The sequence below is a fragment of the Chaetodon trifascialis genome, chromosome 16, assembly GCF_039877785.1.
Source record: "Chaetodon trifascialis isolate fChaTrf1 chromosome 16, fChaTrf1.hap1, whole genome shotgun sequence".
Classification (NCBI taxonomy): domain Eukaryota; kingdom Metazoa; phylum Chordata; class Actinopteri; order Chaetodontiformes; family Chaetodontidae; genus Chaetodon; species Chaetodon trifascialis.
In genome coordinates, this window is record NC_092071.1 from 7842031 (window position 1) to 7860870 (window position 18840).

Genomic DNA, 18840 nt, shown 5'->3' on the forward strand with positions numbered 1-18840 from the left:
GTCAAGTTTAACCTCCCCCCTTCTCCCCTCCCATTCATTCCCCAGATCATGATCGAGTTCTGCCCCGGAGGAGCTGTGGATGCCACGATGCTCGGTAGGCCTCCACCTTCTTCCCTGTCACCTGTCCTCCACACCTGTGGCAGCGGTCGAAAAGGCTTGTTTTAAAGCTCCCGTCAGGTTTATTTTCTATAGGAAAAAGCTAGAAAATCAGCATTTTGTGACAAAGGTGTTGCTTTGCTCCGAACATGATCCTGCACTGCAGCTTCGCCAGCCTGGCCTTGAATGTTCTAGACATAGTGGAGTCCTCCGGTGTGGGAAACCCCCATGGTCTGTTTTTACTTGGTAATCCACATCCTCATAACTGTCTGTGCCCCCACTGCAGCTAACCAAACACAGACACAGTAGAGTAAAGTCTGCAGGGCAGGACTAGCTTGGACGTGTGAAAGCCGTTCTGATCTGGGATTACTTAACCAGCAACACTATCTGAGAGACTTCATTGATATCATCACGGGTTTACCTTTCTCTGTTTTCTCACACATGAGATTAGTCCTCAAGACTTTGTTTTGCCATGATGGTATGCATGCAGAATATGGAATGTGCAAGGTGTGCACACACAAAGGGTTTTGAACCCTCTCATTTTGCTCTCTCCCCTTCCCCATATTTAACCCCTCCATCTCCTGTCTCCTGCCTCCGCTTCTCCCGCCCTTATCAGAGCTGGATCGTGGGCTGACGGAGCCGCAGATTAAGGTGGTTTGTCGCCAGATGCTGGAAGCGCTGGTCTACCTCCACAGCATGAAGATCATCCACAGAGACCTGAAGGCCGGGAATATCCTCCTCATGCTGGATGGGGAAATCAAACTGGGTGAGGGTTTGGATATTTGTCACATTACTGCTGGTTTCAGCTGGATGTGTTTGTATGCACTGAACATTGTTCACTGTGTAGACATCATCTGTCCAAGTGCACAGTCTGAAAATGCAACATGGTGTTTTCTGAGGGTAATCTCATTTAGAACAACAATATTTCCCTCACTGTATTTACACAGACGATGCAAAAATGGCAGTTATCTGGTGCACAAATAGATCACAGCTTTAGAAATTGGAGGGTTTTGTGAGTCTGGATGGTGCTTAGCTCCACAGCATGCATTTGTACTGTTTGACCTACCTATAAGTTATGATGGCTAACTCAGACACATGTTCTTTTGAAGTGATATTCAAAAAATGCAAATTTTAAGTGTTTGCATGGGGAGAACATGAGGTTTGTATCTGTCACACATGAAGCGATGCTTTTGAAATTAGTCGAATCCATAAATATCCCATCAGAAATAATGTTAATGTCGAAGAAATACACAAGACATGCACTGAATGTAAAGTCCAAAAGCGATGAAATATCCCTGAAAGGCAGGAGTCCTGCGGATCATTGCAGAGCAGAAGAAGAGTTTAAACACGCACATTGAATTTGGACCGTGTTTATAAGAATCTGTTTCTCTTGACATCCCATCATTCTCACAGAAAAATATCTTTCACTGCTTAAATGATGCAAGTGGAGCTAATTCTCACATCAACCGCACATTCCTGCTGCACATTACAGGTTATCTCTGCTCCGTTGTTTCTTTGGCTTACACGCACGCTGTCACGCACGCACACACAGAGCTAGAGGCCCTGTGCCCCTCCTGCGGCGCTGTACGAGGATCATAAGTGAGCATTGTGTGGGAAAACTGCATTCTCAGGAGTTTTGCATATTTTCATTTATTGGCTTTTTGAAGACTTCTCCACATTCTTCGCATTGCACAGCTGATGTTGTGGATCCAAACCAATCGCCCGTGTGTTTTGGATTGAAGGGCAGTTTCCAGAAACGGGAGAGTTTAATGTGCTTTGTGTCAGTGCGAGCGAAGGAAGTGTTGATTTTTCTTTATTTTTTATTGGCTGCCTGACATTTGGATCCTCGGACATAAAACTCAGAAACAAAAACAAAAATAGTCTGTTTTTCATGCATGATGTTTCACTTCCTTTAGACTCCTTGGCTCTCTGTCGTTTTGCACTCGATGACCAACAAACCAAAATCTCTGAATAGAGAGTGACTGTGAGCTGCATAGAGCTTCATATTCGTGTGCTGCGCTTTTTGTTCAGTTTAATTTAATTCCAAATGGTCTATTGATCCATGTTTTTATTGCAATCGCTCTCTTTTTTTAATTCAAATGAGGCACTTTGTCAGCTGCTGTGCTCACTGAACAGCACTTGTGTTTTTCTGTTGCCATACATTCTTCCCTAAGACTCCACAGTTAGATATAATCACTGGGAGTTGCCTCTTTAAACTCATTAAGTCATGACACTGACTCATTTACAGTCTCCAAAGTTATCTAACTAGTTGTTAATTCAAAGAAGGCACCAATTAACTGCCATTGAGGTCAGCCGAAATGCATTAAATCCACCTATGATACATGACATTAAACATCATGTTCTTCCATGCAGCACAGCCGGTTGTAAACTCTTGTCGTAAACTCTGCAGCGACTGTTGATCTCTAGGTACGTTAAGCAATTTGACCTATTTCAAGAGCTACATACCAGCGACAAATCAGTGTGGAGTGGGCGACAACATAGTTTTGTTTACTTAAGCTCATAATTTACACACTATCTGTATTTCTCCTCTTAAAATTATTAAGATGAAAACATTCTGTTCCTCTACACTCATGCTTTTAGATGTGTAAGGTAGAAATATTTGCCTATAATCATAATAATGCTTCTTGAGGAGAGCACAGGGCCGGTTGACACTATTGGTACCAGAGTATGTTACCACCCTCTGGGATATGAATGTGTAACCTGGTATTGGATGCACAATGAAAGCAGTAGTGCTATTTGTCTCTGTAGGAAGTAAAAATTCTTTCTGCAAAAGTTTAGGCTGCAACAGTCCAAATGATATGTTTGACTGGGAAGTCAAAGATATTTGAATTGTAGTCTGCAAAACCAAGACAGTCACTTAAGTGCCCGTAATAGAACATGCCCGTTTGTAATTGAAGCGGCCAGCTTGCTGCCTTGTGAGTAAAATCCTCAGGCCTCTGCCAAACACTTCTCAGCCCTGGGCCACACGTAATATTCTGTCTTGCAGGGGAAAACGTGTTCAGCCAAAGTGAAAACAAACACCCCTGTAATCTGAGGGTCGCGTCGGGGAAATGGGGGCAGCTTGTTTTGGAAACGGGACTGCGATAAATTCTGGCTTTGTGTGGCTGTCCATCGCAATGTCCTGACAGCTTTACAAGCTTCTGTAAGGGGGGAAAGAAAGGGATCCAAGTTTTTGAAGTGGCTTCAGTCCCTCGTACTGAGAAATGCTACTGGGGAACTTTTCAGTTATCTCACATCCTTTTCTATGTCCCTTCTTTTAGCTGATTTTGGCGTATCTGCAAAAAACACCAAAACCCTACAAAGAAGAGATTCTTTCATCGGAACGCCATACTGGTGAGTAAGACGTCCCTCAAAGCACCTTTCAGTGAAAGGACTTCACTACATTTACTCTGAGTCTGGACAGACATGGATGTAAACTACAACTTGACTAGTTGGTGGAGGCAGAGGTGGTAATTCTTATTGTTTTATAGAAATTCAATTGAGAAGCTAACATAACTAGACTACTGAAATTCCCCGAAGGCCTGGAAAATCAAGGTATTCCATCACATTGACGCAACATCCTTTTAAAAAATGCCTGCAATGTGTTAACACAACCTGAGCTGCTAGGAGGATATTTAACTTGGTGCAAACCACATAGCAAAATCTCTAACTGGAGACATCCTGGCATCCCTACATGAGCTGTATAAGCAGGAGATTATTGCTTGTTGAGAATAAATTTCCTGCTGCCCACGACTCTTCCGTAATACTCTATAGAGCATGATGTTGTGTATACACACACTCAACCCAGTACCTCAACTCTGCTTTAATCCTCCACTGTTGTCACAATAGTGCAGTTTCCTATTCTATACCTGAACAAATTGGAAAGCTCCCCTTTGAAGTCCATGAACCTTGTTCCATACCGTTGTCCTCTGCATGAATGTGCTTGCAGCCAGTTAACCATTGACAAGAACAGGTTATCACCCATCAGGAATACTCTCCCAGCTCAAGAAACATGACCGTGCCCTCATTTTGCACAATTAGCCCTGAAAGAATATTGCAGGCAGGTTTGTCGTATACCTTTTCCCTTTGAGTGCACTGATAAGCAACTGCAAACATTTGTTTCTTTGCACTTGAGTAAATCTGAGCGCTCCGGCTTACGAAGGCAATTTTGCAGATTGTCAGCAAACACGCTGACTGGAGAAGTGCGCTCGATGTTGACACAGGCAAAGCAGAGTAAGAGAGAGGAGGAACGCTCCTCACCCCCCCCTGCAGTAATCATCAGTTAGTCACTTCCTGCCACCGCTCCGAGGTCGCTGTTGTAAATACTGCAGGTGTAGCTTTATGGTAGCGGAATCATGTTCGGACTGGCGTCTCTGTGACGGGCTGTGCTGGTTTGGCAAAATGAAATCTTTACAAGCTGAGTTGCTTGATGCTTAGTAGCACCGATCATAAACGTATACCAAAAATATGGAATGCAAACCTTTTGTGAGACGCCTCTAAGGTTCAGAAGTCCATGTCCGTATTATCCACCACCATATCACCGTCATTGACACAAGAAAGTTAATCATAGACTAAATGGCATCAGCGGAGGGAAAGCTCTCCACTCTAAGGATGTTTTAAGGATAAATGTTATTAATGTGCAGTGTGCCTCAACTTGGTGCTGCTTAAGTTTGTTTGAGGATTCAGTGTCTCTCACTACTTAATGGTTTTCTATAAATCCTTGGTCTTCTCAGGATGGCCCCGGAGGTGGTGATGTGTGAGACCATGAAGGACGCTCCATATGACTACAAGGCCGATATCTGGTCCCTGGGAATCACTCTGATCGAGCTGGCCCAGATCGAACCCCCGCACCACGAGCTCAACCCCATGAGGGTGCTGCTGAAGATCGCCAAGTCGGAGCCTCCCACCCTGGAGCAGCCACACAAATGGTGAGGATGCATCCAAAAAGGCTGCTGTTGCAGTAAATGTATCGCATGATTTGTGCAGATTGGGAAGAGGGAGAGCAGGGATGTGTTACCCAGAAGATTGGTGTTCTGATGTGTTACACAATCCATGATTTATTCGTTTCGGCATAGAATATGATGGGTGGACTCAGCAGAGGCTTATATCTCCCTGTCTCATTCCACAGGCTCATTTACTTTCACTGTGTTCACCACATTTTTCACAAGTTTTTGCCCTGTAATCGACTGTAGACACTTAATGTATCACATTGTCCTCCCTTTCTCCGCCTGCACTCCGTTTTGCCCTTTCCAAAATTACAGCAACAACTCAGCAGAGGCAGGACCTCAGCGAGCGCCAAACTATGTCTTTAACTTTTTTCCTCATCAATTTTATGAGCCGAATGTTCCATAGCAGCGAATTTAATACAGCAAAAGCAAAGTTATCAGGTGCTGAAAGGAGATTCGGGATGGGGAGCTGACTCACCATCCCCGTTGAAAGCTTTGTTTTACGAAGCGCAGCTGTGCACAAAGATGATCCACATGTACTGACAAAGCATATCTGGAAATGTTGTGTTCAGATGTCTCATGTTGTAACTCTCCCATCGTCACTTCCCTCCCTCTCACCCTTCCTCCATTCCTCTTCTTGTTGATTAATGCTGTTTTCTTGTGTTCACCCAAGGTCACAGGAGTTTAAAGATTTCCTAAAGAAAGCTTTGGACAAAAACCCTGAGACTCGCCCAACGGCAACACAGCTCTTGGAGGTAGGTCCTGATGTGCAATTATAACCTAGCAAACGTGAAACAATGCTGCGCTTTGATATATGATGGAACATTGTCCTCGCTCTGTCCTTATCTTGCACCAACACACATTATCTTCTATTTTAAGGCCTCAATGGAGTGATCTAAGCCAGGGAAGTGAGTGGTGCCCTGTAGAGGGCACTGGCATGTGGGCGCGAGAGGCAGAGAGGGTGTACAAGAGTGGGCAAGAAAAACATAAATTCAGGCTGGCAGGAAAACACAACTCGGATGTTTACATCTAAGTGCACTTTGGCACAGCTAGCATATTGCTGTGGAGAGGCTGATGACAGAAAAACGTTAATATCTGAAGACGAGCTTTGACAAACATCTCTCAGCATCCAGGAACCCGAGCCAGAAAAATGAGAGAAAAAGTGAACAGGGTGTGGATTAAAGCACGAGCGCAGCGTCTATTAAAATTCAGAGCCACGGTTTCCTGTCTGTATCCCACAGCTGAGGGAATGCCAACTATTTACATTCCCACCCTCAACCAATGGTATGGCTGGATTACCCTGAGCTCGCCACCTCTGGCCAATTAGAGAGAAGCAGAGATGAAACTCCTAGACCCAGGCCCGCTGGGAATTCTGCATGTGCTCTCCAGTGGGGGGAAAAAGAGACGGGCGCGGTCCGTTTTTTGGTGCCGTGTTAGAGGTTTTAGATGTTTATCATGCCTGCTGCTCCTAACGGCTGTCACATAGTATTTATTGTACATAGTTGTGCAATGATGGCCGCTGTGGAATGGATGTTGAATGTAAATGTATATGGCTTTTAGGTCAGACTGTGTGATGTGGTTATTCATTGGAGTATAAGGATGTGGAAAACAGATGTAGTAAGAGTACAGGAAGATAATACTGAATCATAGATAAGTGTCTGGAATGAAGGTGCTAAACTGTATGAGGTGTGTGTGACTGTATCAGCAGAGGAAATGAAAGCACGGTGCTGCACAAAGACTTCTAGTTTGGAACATGTCTGAGCCTCTCGCCTTGGGTCTGTCCCACATGTGTGCTTCGAAAGAATGTATACAAAACAACATGACACAGTATCAGTCACTGTGGCTGTGTGGCTGGCAGGGGACCATCTGGATGACTTGTACTCATTATACTCAACATAGCCTCTCCTCCCACATAGTTTCTCATGGTCAGGATTGTTGAGTGTTTTGTCGGAGTAGCCTCCATTCCCGCCTAATATTTTCTGCTTTTCTGTTTCTGATCATAGCCTGTCTGTATGTTGGGTAGTTTTTCCATGTACTCCATGTGGCTATTTTATCTCTGAGCCAGGGCTTTGTAGTGGTTTTGCGATATTGACATGTGTTGGCGTACACACTCATATTTATACTTTTATACTTGTGGGAACGATGCATTCCTTTGCCCTGAACCAGAACGCCATCATAGCTGTAAGTTGTAAGCCCAACCCTTGATGTGACCTTACTCTAAACTCTTATTCGTCTAATTCAAACATTAAAGGGTCAGTTCACCCAAATTTTAGAGTTTTTTAGACTGTGAGGCCAAAGATATCAAGGTGAAAGGGACAGGTGCATAATGTTTTAAAAACAACAGGAAGGTAGTTATCATAGTTTGTTCTTACCAACATGGTCAACAGCTGCAGCAGCACGACTAAATGGTGCCTGATTGCCGCAAATTAAATTTGTAGTCCCTCTCAAAGTCATAATTCGGTCAAATCTGAACACACAGACGTCATAGACATAATTGTAGTGACTTAACCTTCTGAAGATGTCATTAACTTCAATGTCTGTTGCAAAGAACCTCCACAAAGCAGCTCAGAGCTCCATATGATGCCTGAGAATCACAGCATTTTTGCGTTTTATCCTGAGATATATATCCGTACATTATGATAATTTAATGCCACAGTTGTCTCAGTTTTGTTTGAGGGGCAGGTGTTTCATTTCTGCCAACCTGCCAAAATGATGGAGGTGAATGAAGTTTGTTTGTGGTACTAAAAGCATTGAAGAATTACATTTTAACAAGTCAATAACAACATCCCTTTTTAGAAATAGCTCTCTGCTTCTCTGGATAAACCGCAGAGCAAGCTGTCAACAGTTTTCATAGGAGCTATTTTTCAGTGCAAAGTAGTTCCTCTTACGTCTGTGGATTATACGTTTTTTCAAGGACAACACCTTTTAAAAAATCAAACTTTTCAATGCCGTGAGCACCAGAAATCTCAGACTGATATTACAAAATTTGAGCAAATAAAAGTCAAGTCACTTTTATTTATGCACACCAAAATTGCTACATGCCTAACCCCAAGCTTAACCTAAACCTAATTATAACCTTAACCCTAAAAACAAGTCTTAACCTCCGAACCGCTCTGAGGAAGCGAGGACCAGAAGGCCCTCACATTCCCAAAAATGTCCTCACTCACTGTCTAAAACTCAAAGTTATCCAGAGTCAGACAGAAGTACAAATACACACACTCCACTGTCATTGCTACACAGGTGCACCCCCCTGCTGTGGTCCCCTAATGGGGATATTGTTCACATTTAAACTTTTCATACCCAGCCGTGCATGTAAGAGCCAGAATCACCAGCCTCTCTGGCTCTAAGGCAACGTGAAACCTAGAAGAGGATATCAGCTCCACTGATGCACAGCTCCAAAACAGATTTAACAGGGCAGCAGTACTACACTGTTCGCCTTTTTTCCTTTGATATGCCTCAAAGGAACCTGAGTTTAGCTTCAGCGTGGAAGTTCACTGGCTAGAATAAACAGTTTGAAGCTGAAATCTCAGATGTTCACTAATGTAGGCAGACTTCAAATGGTGCCTGAGGGGAAAGAGCTGCAGCACAGGTAGTATTTTAGTTTGATGCAGTAATTAGGTGTAGAGCAGTAGTGGACAAAAAATCTTTATTAATCAGGGGAACCTATTAGTATCGCAGGAATTTATATCGAGTAAAGCATAGTACTATAGCGATAGCTGAAGAGTAGGTGACCTACACACAGGAACTGGATTATTTATTGACTTTTGCCCTTGAATGCATATACCCACCGCAGCACTGTTCAGCCGGCGCACCCTCCTCCAAGCATCAAGAATTTTTCAAGTATTATTGGATCATTCAGTGCAGCTGCAGACTCGAAGTCCCAGCATTTGTTTATCTCACTCCGTCCCACCACAAGTTCATTTGGTTTTAACAAGCTGATGGCTGATCTCTCAGCCTCTTGGTGTGTACGCAGGGTGTGGTGGTGTGGTTGTTGCAGTATGAGTCATATCAATTGAGCTGCGCGTGTTGAATCAACCAGAGTGTCTCTTCAGTATGTCTCTCCTGTACAACAGTTGCTGAGTGTATGTCGAAATACTTAATCGTAAAGGTATCCTGCATCCAATTCCAGGATGTTTTTGCTGTGGACTCGTGTTCTAATTTTCTGCAGGACGTCCCTTTATTAGCTTGCACTTGAAACACACTTAATAGCAACACATTACTAGTTTTAAAGCCACCAGACTCCTTCACCAAAAACAGTCATTTTACCTCACAGTACATGGAAGTTACTAAGCTACCGCTGCCTCCATTCGTTTGTTTGTTTGTGTTATTGTGTGACTGCGGTGAATCTGAATCAATCCTTAAAGACACCAAAGTCACACAATAACACAAACAAACAAACTGATTGAGGCAGTGGTAGACCAGCAACTCCCTTGTTCTGTGAGAGCAAAATTACTGTGTTTGTTAAAGGAGTCTGGTGGCTTTTGAAGGGAGCGTTGATGGATAAAGTGGCTTCAGTCTGATGGCAAGGGAACGTGGTGTAAATGTTCTAAATATAGCGTTGACTTTATATATTGATTTTTAAGGTGGCTTAAACACTTTTAGCTAACCTGTCTCTACATCAGTACATTGCTAAGCTTAGCTGGTGCTCCTGTCTGCTTCTCCAAACTGGGGCCTGAAATATCCCTTTAAAATCTCCCCCAAAATCTGTCCGACAGGTGAATGGGAGAATGATTAGATAATTTGCATGTAACAGTGTTCACTCTCTGATTTGGACGTTTGTAAAGAAAAAAAAAAAGGGTATATATAGCATTTTAATCGAATGTTCTTCATCCTCCACTGTTTCCACTGCGGTATAACGAGTGCTTAGATGGCACTCAGCAGTTACACTACCTGACTCATTAGACAATAGCTGACTGTTGTTTGGTCACTGGAGAAGTTAAAAGCTGAAGCCTAATGCAGTCTATGAGGACAGTGATCACCCACAACAAATGCGCGCACACACACCTTGACTTATACACACTTCATGGTCCAGCACAACTTGTAGCTTTTCCCCTTTGTCAGCTGTTCCAATTAAATTACACAGCAGTGCAAAGCATCTGAATAATTGATGATCAGCATTGTAGCCCAGCTGCACTCAACTTTTAATTTAGCCTTTCAGTCTGCTCACACTCAACCTATCACTGCCTTATCTGCAGCCTGGCAAAGCACACGTTCGGTCTGGCAGTCGCAGAAGTAAACATGGCTCGCTATTTTAAGAACATTATGTTAGATTGAACACCGTTACATCAGAGCGCCGTTAAGGAGAGAGTTTGTATTGTTTGGAGCTGTTCAGGACCTGGCAGCTGGTAGATAGAGTTTCCCCCGCAGTGAAAGTCCAGCTTCTCATGTGCATCGCCTGCCTTCATCTCACTCTTGTCTCCTACCTGAAGGCTTATTTGTTGTGTTTGGCTTCAGACCTCTACAGTTAATGTGGTGACTGATTAAAAGGACAGAAATCACATGTATCAGATGTTACCGTTGCCTCGTCATTCATGTGTACTTGCAGCATCCCTCAAGCGACACTCTCATGGTCTAATAGGGCTCAGATCCAAGGATAATGTGTTTTCTTCCAGCAAATGTTGTTTTACGGTTGTAAGAGTGTTTATCCTGTGGTCACATCAAGCCTTTTAGTCTCACTCGCTCTGGATGTTATGGGTGATGGTTACATGCTCATTCATGCTCAGAATATGATGCATGAAACGAAAAAAGGGGGAGAAAAACAAGAAGTTGCTCTGTGGATTTTTGCTGATAGCCAATTAACCACCTCTCCTCTGTCCACAGCACCCTTTCGTGAGATCGGTGACGTCGAACCGTCCGCTGCTGGAGCTGGTGGCCGAGGCCAAGGCTGAGGTCATGGAGGAAATGGAGGAAATAGAAGACAATAGAGAGGAAGGAGAGGAGGACGACGCCATGGAGCTGACTGTGGTACCAACCCTTGATCTTTTCTCTCCTTTCGTTTTCTTGTTTCATTGTTTGCTTCGAGAGGGAGAGTGGGCAGCTCACGTGCACGTGATGTGGACTTACAAGGTCACTTATGGAACATTCAGTGAAATGAAATGGAAACTCATGCACATGATTGCGCAAAGGCAAGCTTGCCTGCATGCAGCCCTGTCCCGAAAAGCACACGCATTCTGTCCACTTCCCCTGCTTCTGAAGTCTCTCTGCTTGTTGACCACTTTGAACAACATTTCTTCTGTAAACATGACCTTCCTGCCAAAGCACTGAAGGTCCGCTCTGCAGAAGCCATTCATAAATCCACCGAGGGTATAAGATTAGAAAGTAACATAGCGCAAGTGCACCGTCTGCCCTCAGCACAAACAAAGGAACAGAAACCGGAATCCTGGCATTCACCCACACCCACATGTGGTTAAATATAGGTGCTGCCTTCAGCCTCCATCCTGAGTAGAAGCACTGCTACCTCACAACAACTGTTGGAGTAAATTATTTAAGGTCACACATTGTTCTGTTTTCTATACTCTGACCCTTAACGACAGACAGACAGACAGACAGACAGACAGACAGACAGAAGACCCCAGAAATACTCTTTCTGACAGGAAGCTTTGAGCAGAAAAATGTGTAATCATGTTGTCAACATGGATTTTATTTCTCTCAATGAAGATGAAAGTTTGCCCACTTTAATGTCCACAGTTGGCACGAAAGGAAGACAACAACTCACCACTTCCATGAATTTGGTTAACTGCTACTGCGCTACTTTAGTCTGGAGTTGCAAGATAGACATTTACTTATAGGAGAATTTTATACATACAGTGCAGCACTTCACTGTAAATGGCTGCAATTGGCCCATTAAGTCCAAGCATCATCTTTCCCATCCCTGTGCTGAGTTGACCACGATATCGTTGCATCTCTTCAAGCAAGGACATTCTTGTCTGCGCACAGCAATATTTTGACACATGCAGTTACGAGGCTCTGAAAGCCAGCCAAGCAGCTGCCTGCCCATTCATCTCTTCCTATATATCACACACAGCCAGACAGAGATGTTTGCTGAGACACTAGAATGGCTGAACCTGACCATAAAGATGCCTGATAGCATTGTTTACCTCCAGTGGAAGACAGCGGAGAAGTGTCAGTTTGACGGATAGCTGTGCACATTATTCTGACATAACATGCTCAGTAGTGTTTAGGATTACAGATCATAGAGTCCCTGTGTCTAACCAATGTCTGGAACGTTCTTTATTTAGATTTAAAGCTGTGAATTTATATAATTGCTGCCAAGGTTTTGGGGTGTATTAGGCTCACTTAGTTATTATTAATTTTAGAGTGTTTTAAGCTGCTTGTAGGATACGACCTTTGTATGATATTTATTGGCGATCTTATTCAGGATTTGCATTTTTGTACACTGTATTTCGTGCCAGTCGAGTTGTGTTACGATGTTAGTCTGTAAGATCATGTTGTAAAAGATTGTTAATCTTAGTCAGACTTCCCTTCTGCAGCGTGTCTGCAGGTTAACGCCTGAAACTTGGTAAATAATTCTAGGCCTTATCGTCCCTGCTTGTTTCAATTTAGATATCTCTCAGACTTTGGCTGCTGTAAAACAGGTATTTAAAAAGTCATCTATTTAACTTCCATTATGTAATGAGATTTTTAAAAATGCGCACACAAACCAACAAGACTGCTTTGTTTTGCCACGTGCGCATCAAGAGTCACACATAATTCTGGGCAATAATGCCATTAAGACCTCTTTGTCCTTGTTCGTCAGCCATGATTTCCACATGCTTTTCACCGCTGTAATAATCAGTGTACTAATTACAATTTAGATAACCACCTCAGCCACAGCGAGAGGTAGCAGTGCAGGAGTCTGAGCAGGAATGACCGCATTCCTACCAAAGCTAAGGCTGAACTTCACTGACGGTGGCACGCCTGAAGGACTTAAGCCACTAGCATTTGGGCTAAACCAAAGGTTGAAAACAATAAAGTTGCATAAAGCAGTAATGTCAACTTCCTGTCATCGGTGGAGCAGACGGTCGCACTCAGCCACGGACTTTGAACCCACAATTCTTTCCTGCTCAAGTCTGCTTTTTCTCCAACTGGCAAACCCAAACATCTTGTCCTGCACCTCAGCTTGTTGATCAAATGACCACACCAACATTCAGGGGGGGAAAGTGCGCTGCTAGCATCAGTTCATAGGCTAGACAGCTGATTGGCTGCTCAGCTGTAGCTCATTGAACAGCATGTAAACGCATCTCCAGACGTCTCTTTGGTCTAGTTTCCCTTCAGTACCACTAAAACACGGTCTGCCCATGATGTGTAGGCTATAGCGAAAGTTTGTTTGCTTTATCTCTTGTTATTTTTGACCAAAAATCAATGAAAAATGTGATTTTAATCAGACTTCAACATTTAGGAGACCACCAATGACTTAAAGCCTGAGAAACATCAAATGTTTTGCCATTTTGTGCTCAACAATACCTCTCCTCTCCCCCCTCTTCATTCCCCAAGTCTTCAGGCAAGGAGCCGTGCCAGACCAGTCAAACCAGTTTGGAGGCAGACCAGCCTCCGGACACTCCAAGTCCCACCACGCCTTCCCCAACCACACCAACACCGTTACCCAGGAAGGAGGCCGAGCCAGACTCACCAACAGAGGAGCAGCAGGGCACCGTCATGGTGGTCCCTGTTCCCCTACCACGGCAGAATCTCCCTCCAAAAGGCCCAGAGGAGCTGGGCGCAGAAGTCAGTCACTCTAAGGAGTCTAAGAAATCAGAGAGTGAGGCCTCGACCAAGACGTCCAGCTCAGATTCAGGCATTGAGGATGGCAAGAGTACCCCAACATCGGAGGAGGAAAAGGTGCTCTTTGAAACTTTTGCTCATGAAATATTTCTGCATCGACTGATGGACGTTCAAGTGATGTATTCAAAGATTGTGTTAATAATGGTACTAAAATTCATTTTAAGGTTGCTGTGACCCCAGAGACAGAACAGCCGCCGTCTCTCCCCCAGCCCGTGGCATCTGAGGAACATGTTGACATCATCATAGACACATCTCACCCACAGGCAACTCCAACCTCAAGTCCCACCGTCACTCCCGCCCCCTCCTCTGCTCCTACCCCGGTACCCGCATCCCGTTCTGGGCCCAACGGCAGCCTAACCAAAGGTATCCCAGAGCGGGCATCGACAGGAGGAAGCGCTGAGGCCGTCTCGCCTTATATCAATGGAGGGATTTGCAACAAACGGTACTCTTACTCAGGCAGCATGGCGTCGGAGAGCATGGACCTGTCCATCCACAGGGAGAGCATGTCCATGTCTGCAAGGGTGAGTCCACAGGAAGCAAAACTGTCCTGTTTAAACATCTTATTATTTAAGACACCATCATGGAAATGGCTTCACGTAATGGTTTGTTGATGCAGGGAAGAGGAATGAACCCAGAGATACAGAGCTATCGTTTCTGCTGAACCGCTTACATGAATGAAGCTTAGGTCTCCATCGTACGGAGGCCGGAGGAAAACCCCTCCTTGGAAAAACTGTTTCTCGGCACCCACAGAGGAACTGAAACTGCATTGTGTTGTGTTTTGGGGTGTGGGTGTTAAACATCTGAAACAGTGGATAGCCTGTCTTCCATTAGGCTTGCGCTGCACATTGCTTTTTGGGTGGATACAGAGAGGGATACTGGTGAATGCTCTTAAACCCTAACCTTTTCTTTTTCATTGGTTATGATTTGTGGTGAATGTGGATATTTGGTGAATCTAATTGGTGGAAAAACACTTCTAGTATTCTAAAAGATGTCTATGAGAGGTGAAAACCAAACTGCCAGATGTGGGTCACATAAAAACCTCATGATGGTGCATTTTTGATATAATCCAATGGATTTTTAAGGGTTTATTTGCCTGAAATTAAAGGAGAATTCCCGTAACCCACAGACGACTTGACAGATTTTGTGTTTTGCCTGACAATCCCAGCGAGGGAGGAAGTTAGGAAGCTGAGGGGAGAGAAGAGAGAGACCATTTTATCATCAGACACCGAGTCTTTCTGAAGCAAAATATGCAACATTTTCCATTCATTAGGCGCAACAGTGCCCTTTGTGTGGGCACGGCTCAGCATTCACCAGCGTGAATGGACGTTTCTATGCAGCTCATTGTCACTCTGCCGCTTCTGGAGGCTTATGGATTGACCATGATTGAAATCCTATTGACTGCGCGTGGAGTAGTGCCTGTTTGTGGTCCGTTAAGTTTTTCCAGAACAGATTATTCAGCAGGCGCCTCGGCCAGCAGCCTGCAGGGACAGTGAATGGGCTTTCTTTGTTTTTTGGACAGGAGGACGCTCTCGTTCATGTGAGCGTGCGCTCCTGAACGGTTGACTGTGCGCTGTGTGCCTCTGTGTGTTACAGGAGAGCTGTGTGTGTGTGATTTTTGTGAATGACGAGCGATAGGAAGTTAGCGCAGTCACGTCGGGCCTCGAACGCAAACAAGGCAGCCGAGCCACAGGATGACCTCTGATTATAGTGCCAGCGTGCGCTTAATAACACACTCAAACACACAAGCGCATAGATGTATTGTCAGTGTGTCAGATGTGTGGAAAGGGAATCAACAGCACAGAACGGCGTAAAAGTAGCATCCAGCAGCCTCACACGTTGTCTGTTTGCTCAGCTGTGGAGGCTTCATGAGGAAGCTTTGTCAAAGAGTGGACGACAGCTTGCACGAACCAAATTAATGCCCGCTCTTTGGTTCAGCTTCCTCTTTTCCTCTCCTTATGTAGAAACTATTTATAAACTAGGAAATGACGACATCCAGGGTTTGAGCCAGTGTTTGCAGGGTAAACTCTGCCATATCAGTCTTGAAAATACTGAGCCACCAAGGCTGATTTAGATGTTATGTAACCATTGAAGAACATGTGCTTTGTCAGCTGTAACAATTTTCTGTACAATTATAAGGTGGGGTGACACTCTGAGTCACGTTAAAGATGTAATGTGTCATATGGTGTGACATCTCTAGACATTGTTGGATCGCTGTGTACTGTCTGTCTCATACCTCCTAAATTAGACTGAGTTTGTTCGACTTTGACACCTTGAATCTCCAAAAAGTGGCCGTTCCTGCAACTAGGAAAGCTGTTTAACTGGTTGCCAGTTTCTCATGCAGCACACGTGTAAATCCTAACGTGAAAAACAACTAAATTTACTGTAGAGTAAAACAGGCTTCCGCCCAGCGTTGTTGTAAAGAGTTAAAAAAGCCAAGTCGCATTGTGCCGTACTGTTGATGGATAGAGTGGACTTCCTGCATGGCGCTCCCCAGTACACTGACAGATGGAGCATCTTGCGTCTTGTTACAGTAAAACCAGATTGACGGGAATGTTAATGCCTTTGTCAACACACATTCACACTCAGCTGCCTCTCCTCCCGCCAGACAAGGAACTCCAATTTAATACACATCACAGTCAGTTTACAGGTCTTGGGGACAAACGATGTGAAAACAGTTTTATAAAGCCTGATGAATTGCCTCAAGTGATGTCACTCGAGGCAGCATCAGTTGGAGCTGAAGACTCTGAAAGAAGTACGCTTGGTAGACGCTCCTCATCCTCATCTCTGCTTGAGGCTAGCAGCTTACGTCAACCACTATTAGCATAACACATGAATCTCTGACAAGTTGTTGGTGGTTGCGTTGCATTGTGGGTAACGTAGGTGGCAGGTTTTGACAGGGAAGTAAGATATGTGAAATGGTTCTGTTGGTTTCTGTAACTGTCCCTCGTGAGTCGGACAGTGTTACAGGATTGCAGGGCTAAACTGGGGGAGTACTCTTAAAAAATGTCATGTTTCACTGCTTAGTTCTGCTCTTTCCTCCCAAAATGTCACTAAACTGTCTTGTCTTGTTCTTGTCTTGTACTTAAACTCTGATTTTTTTTTTGTGACCTTCATCCTCTCAGGACTTCTCGAGTAAGACTCTGAAGCGAACCAGGAGGTTTGTTATTGACGGCGTAGAGGTGAGCGTGACCACCTCCAAGATCATCAGGGACGATGAGAAGAAGGATGAGGAGATGAGATTCCTGAGGTACGTGGACGGCTCGGCCCGACGACAGATCACACACACTTCTGTCTCCCTTATGTCCTCCACTTATGTCTCACTCACCGTCTGGACAAGCAGAGTGAGACATATGTGCTCCCCATTGCTCATTCACAGAGAATGAAAATCCGTCTTCGTTCGCTGTGAACGAGGGCCATGAACTGCTCATTCCTCAGCTCAGAGTGACGTCTGTGCAGCGATAAGGGGCCTTTTGGATGTTGCTGTTACCGCTAGTACTATTTCAGGAATCTTGCTCTTTTGGGTTTTTGCCCCCCGAGATTTGAGTTTCACAAATACCCAAACTGTCATGGAAAAAGACTAATTTAGGGAGTTGTTTCTTTATATATGGTTTATGGTTTGAAAGAAAAATGGAGTTACTTTTAGATGTACATTAGGTGTAGATCAGGTTTGCTGTGTTTGATGCAGGGAGTCTAGACGTCACATAAAAAGATCCATACACTTTCACAATCATTGTGTACATGACATAAATTACCTGATGTTTTTGAAATCAACAGTTTGCACAGTTACACCAGTTTTAAACACACTGATTTGAAGCCCTTTAAGTCCCTGGTGCGTGACTCTTGCCATCTAGTGGTGAGAATATGACATTGCATGTGTGACCACCTTGTGACTTGGGTCTTATTTTGACAAATTATGTCAGTTTGCAAAGACTCAAAGTCCCGCTGACATTAAAAAACATGTTTATTTCTGCTACAACATATCATTTTGCTTTGTAAATTTCTTCTTCATGAGAACAAAATCAGTACCCGTGAGGGTAAAAATGTATTTCATCTTAATTTTTGAACTTATCCTCATACAGCCAATCAAACTGTCTAATTTGAAACTGCATTTGCATAAAGCAGTTCTGTCATTTTTATAAAGGCATGCAGTTCCAGTCTGTGACACAACACAAGAGCGACAGGCTCCAAATGTAAAGGCTGAGAGGAAAAAGCAACATTTCTGATATTCCCCCATATACTTTTTTTTTTTTTTTTGTTTAAAACAGTATGTTGAGGTCATAAACTGAAGTTGTATACATGTTAAAAATAATAACGTGTGTGTTTAGACGTCAGGAGCTGCGTGAGCTCCGTTTGCTGCAGAAGGAGGAGCACCGTGCTCTGTCTGTCCTAAACACCAAACTGGAGACACAGAAAGAACAAATGCAGCGACGTTTTGACCAGGAGATGAATGTGAGTGTCACACACACACACACACACACACACACACACACACACACACACACACACACACACACACACACACACACACACACGCTGAGCTGCCACTTGCAACATATGCAGCGACACCTACAGTTGAGAAAATGACGAGTTTTTCCTGAGACAGAAAGTTGTTGCTTTCACTTCATTCACTGTTGAATTGGTCTTAATAGATTTTATTATTTACCTCATATCATGATTGGCAGGAGCAGGACAAGGTTGTAATGTATTTTTTGATTTTTGAGTCTTAACCATGTCTGATATGACCGCTGCACAGTGCGATACAAAGCGCTGTCGGGCTGTTGTTTAATTTTACAGAAGCTTACAGTGTGCTTGTTTCCTCCTCGGTGCATCGCAGGCCAAGAAGAAGCACTATGACGTGGAGCTGGAGAACCTGGAGAAGCACCAGAAGCAGACTATTGAGAAGATGGAGGCAGATCACAACGTTAGACTCAAGGACGAGACCAAACGCATCAAAGCGGAGCAGGAGCGCGACCACCATCGCTTCCAGGATCAGCTCAAACACAAGAAAAAGGAGGTA

At 44.1% G+C, this 18840-nt stretch overlaps 2 protein-coding genes across 2 annotated transcripts in view; one reads left to right on the top strand and one right to left on the bottom strand.

Moving 5' to 3' along the window:
* stk10 (serine/threonine kinase 10) overlaps positions 1 to 18840 on the top strand; it is a 39295-nt gene that overhangs the window by 18391 nt on the left and 2064 nt on the right. Inside the window, exons 3-13 of the mRNA XM_070983765.1 lie at positions 46 to 94; positions 713 to 862; positions 3378 to 3450; positions 4830 to 5024; positions 5716 to 5797; positions 10863 to 11006; positions 13536 to 13880; positions 13988 to 14344; positions 16946 to 17070; positions 18149 to 18272; positions 18658 to 18837. Coding sequence (XP_070839866.1) covers positions 46 to 94; positions 713 to 862; positions 3378 to 3450; positions 4830 to 5024; positions 5716 to 5797; positions 10863 to 11006; positions 13536 to 13880; positions 13988 to 14344; positions 16946 to 17070; positions 18149 to 18272; positions 18658 to 18837 — 1824 coding nt within the window. The remainder of the gene's footprint in view (positions 1 to 45; positions 95 to 712; positions 863 to 3377; positions 3451 to 4829; positions 5025 to 5715; positions 5798 to 10862; positions 11007 to 13535; positions 13881 to 13987; positions 14345 to 16945; positions 17071 to 18148; positions 18273 to 18657; positions 18838 to 18840) is intronic.
* Positions 1 to 18840, bottom strand: part of sh3pxd2b (SH3 and PX domains 2B) — a 66379-nt gene that overhangs the window by 5991 nt on the left and 41548 nt on the right. The gene's annotated exons all lie outside the window — the stretch shown is intronic.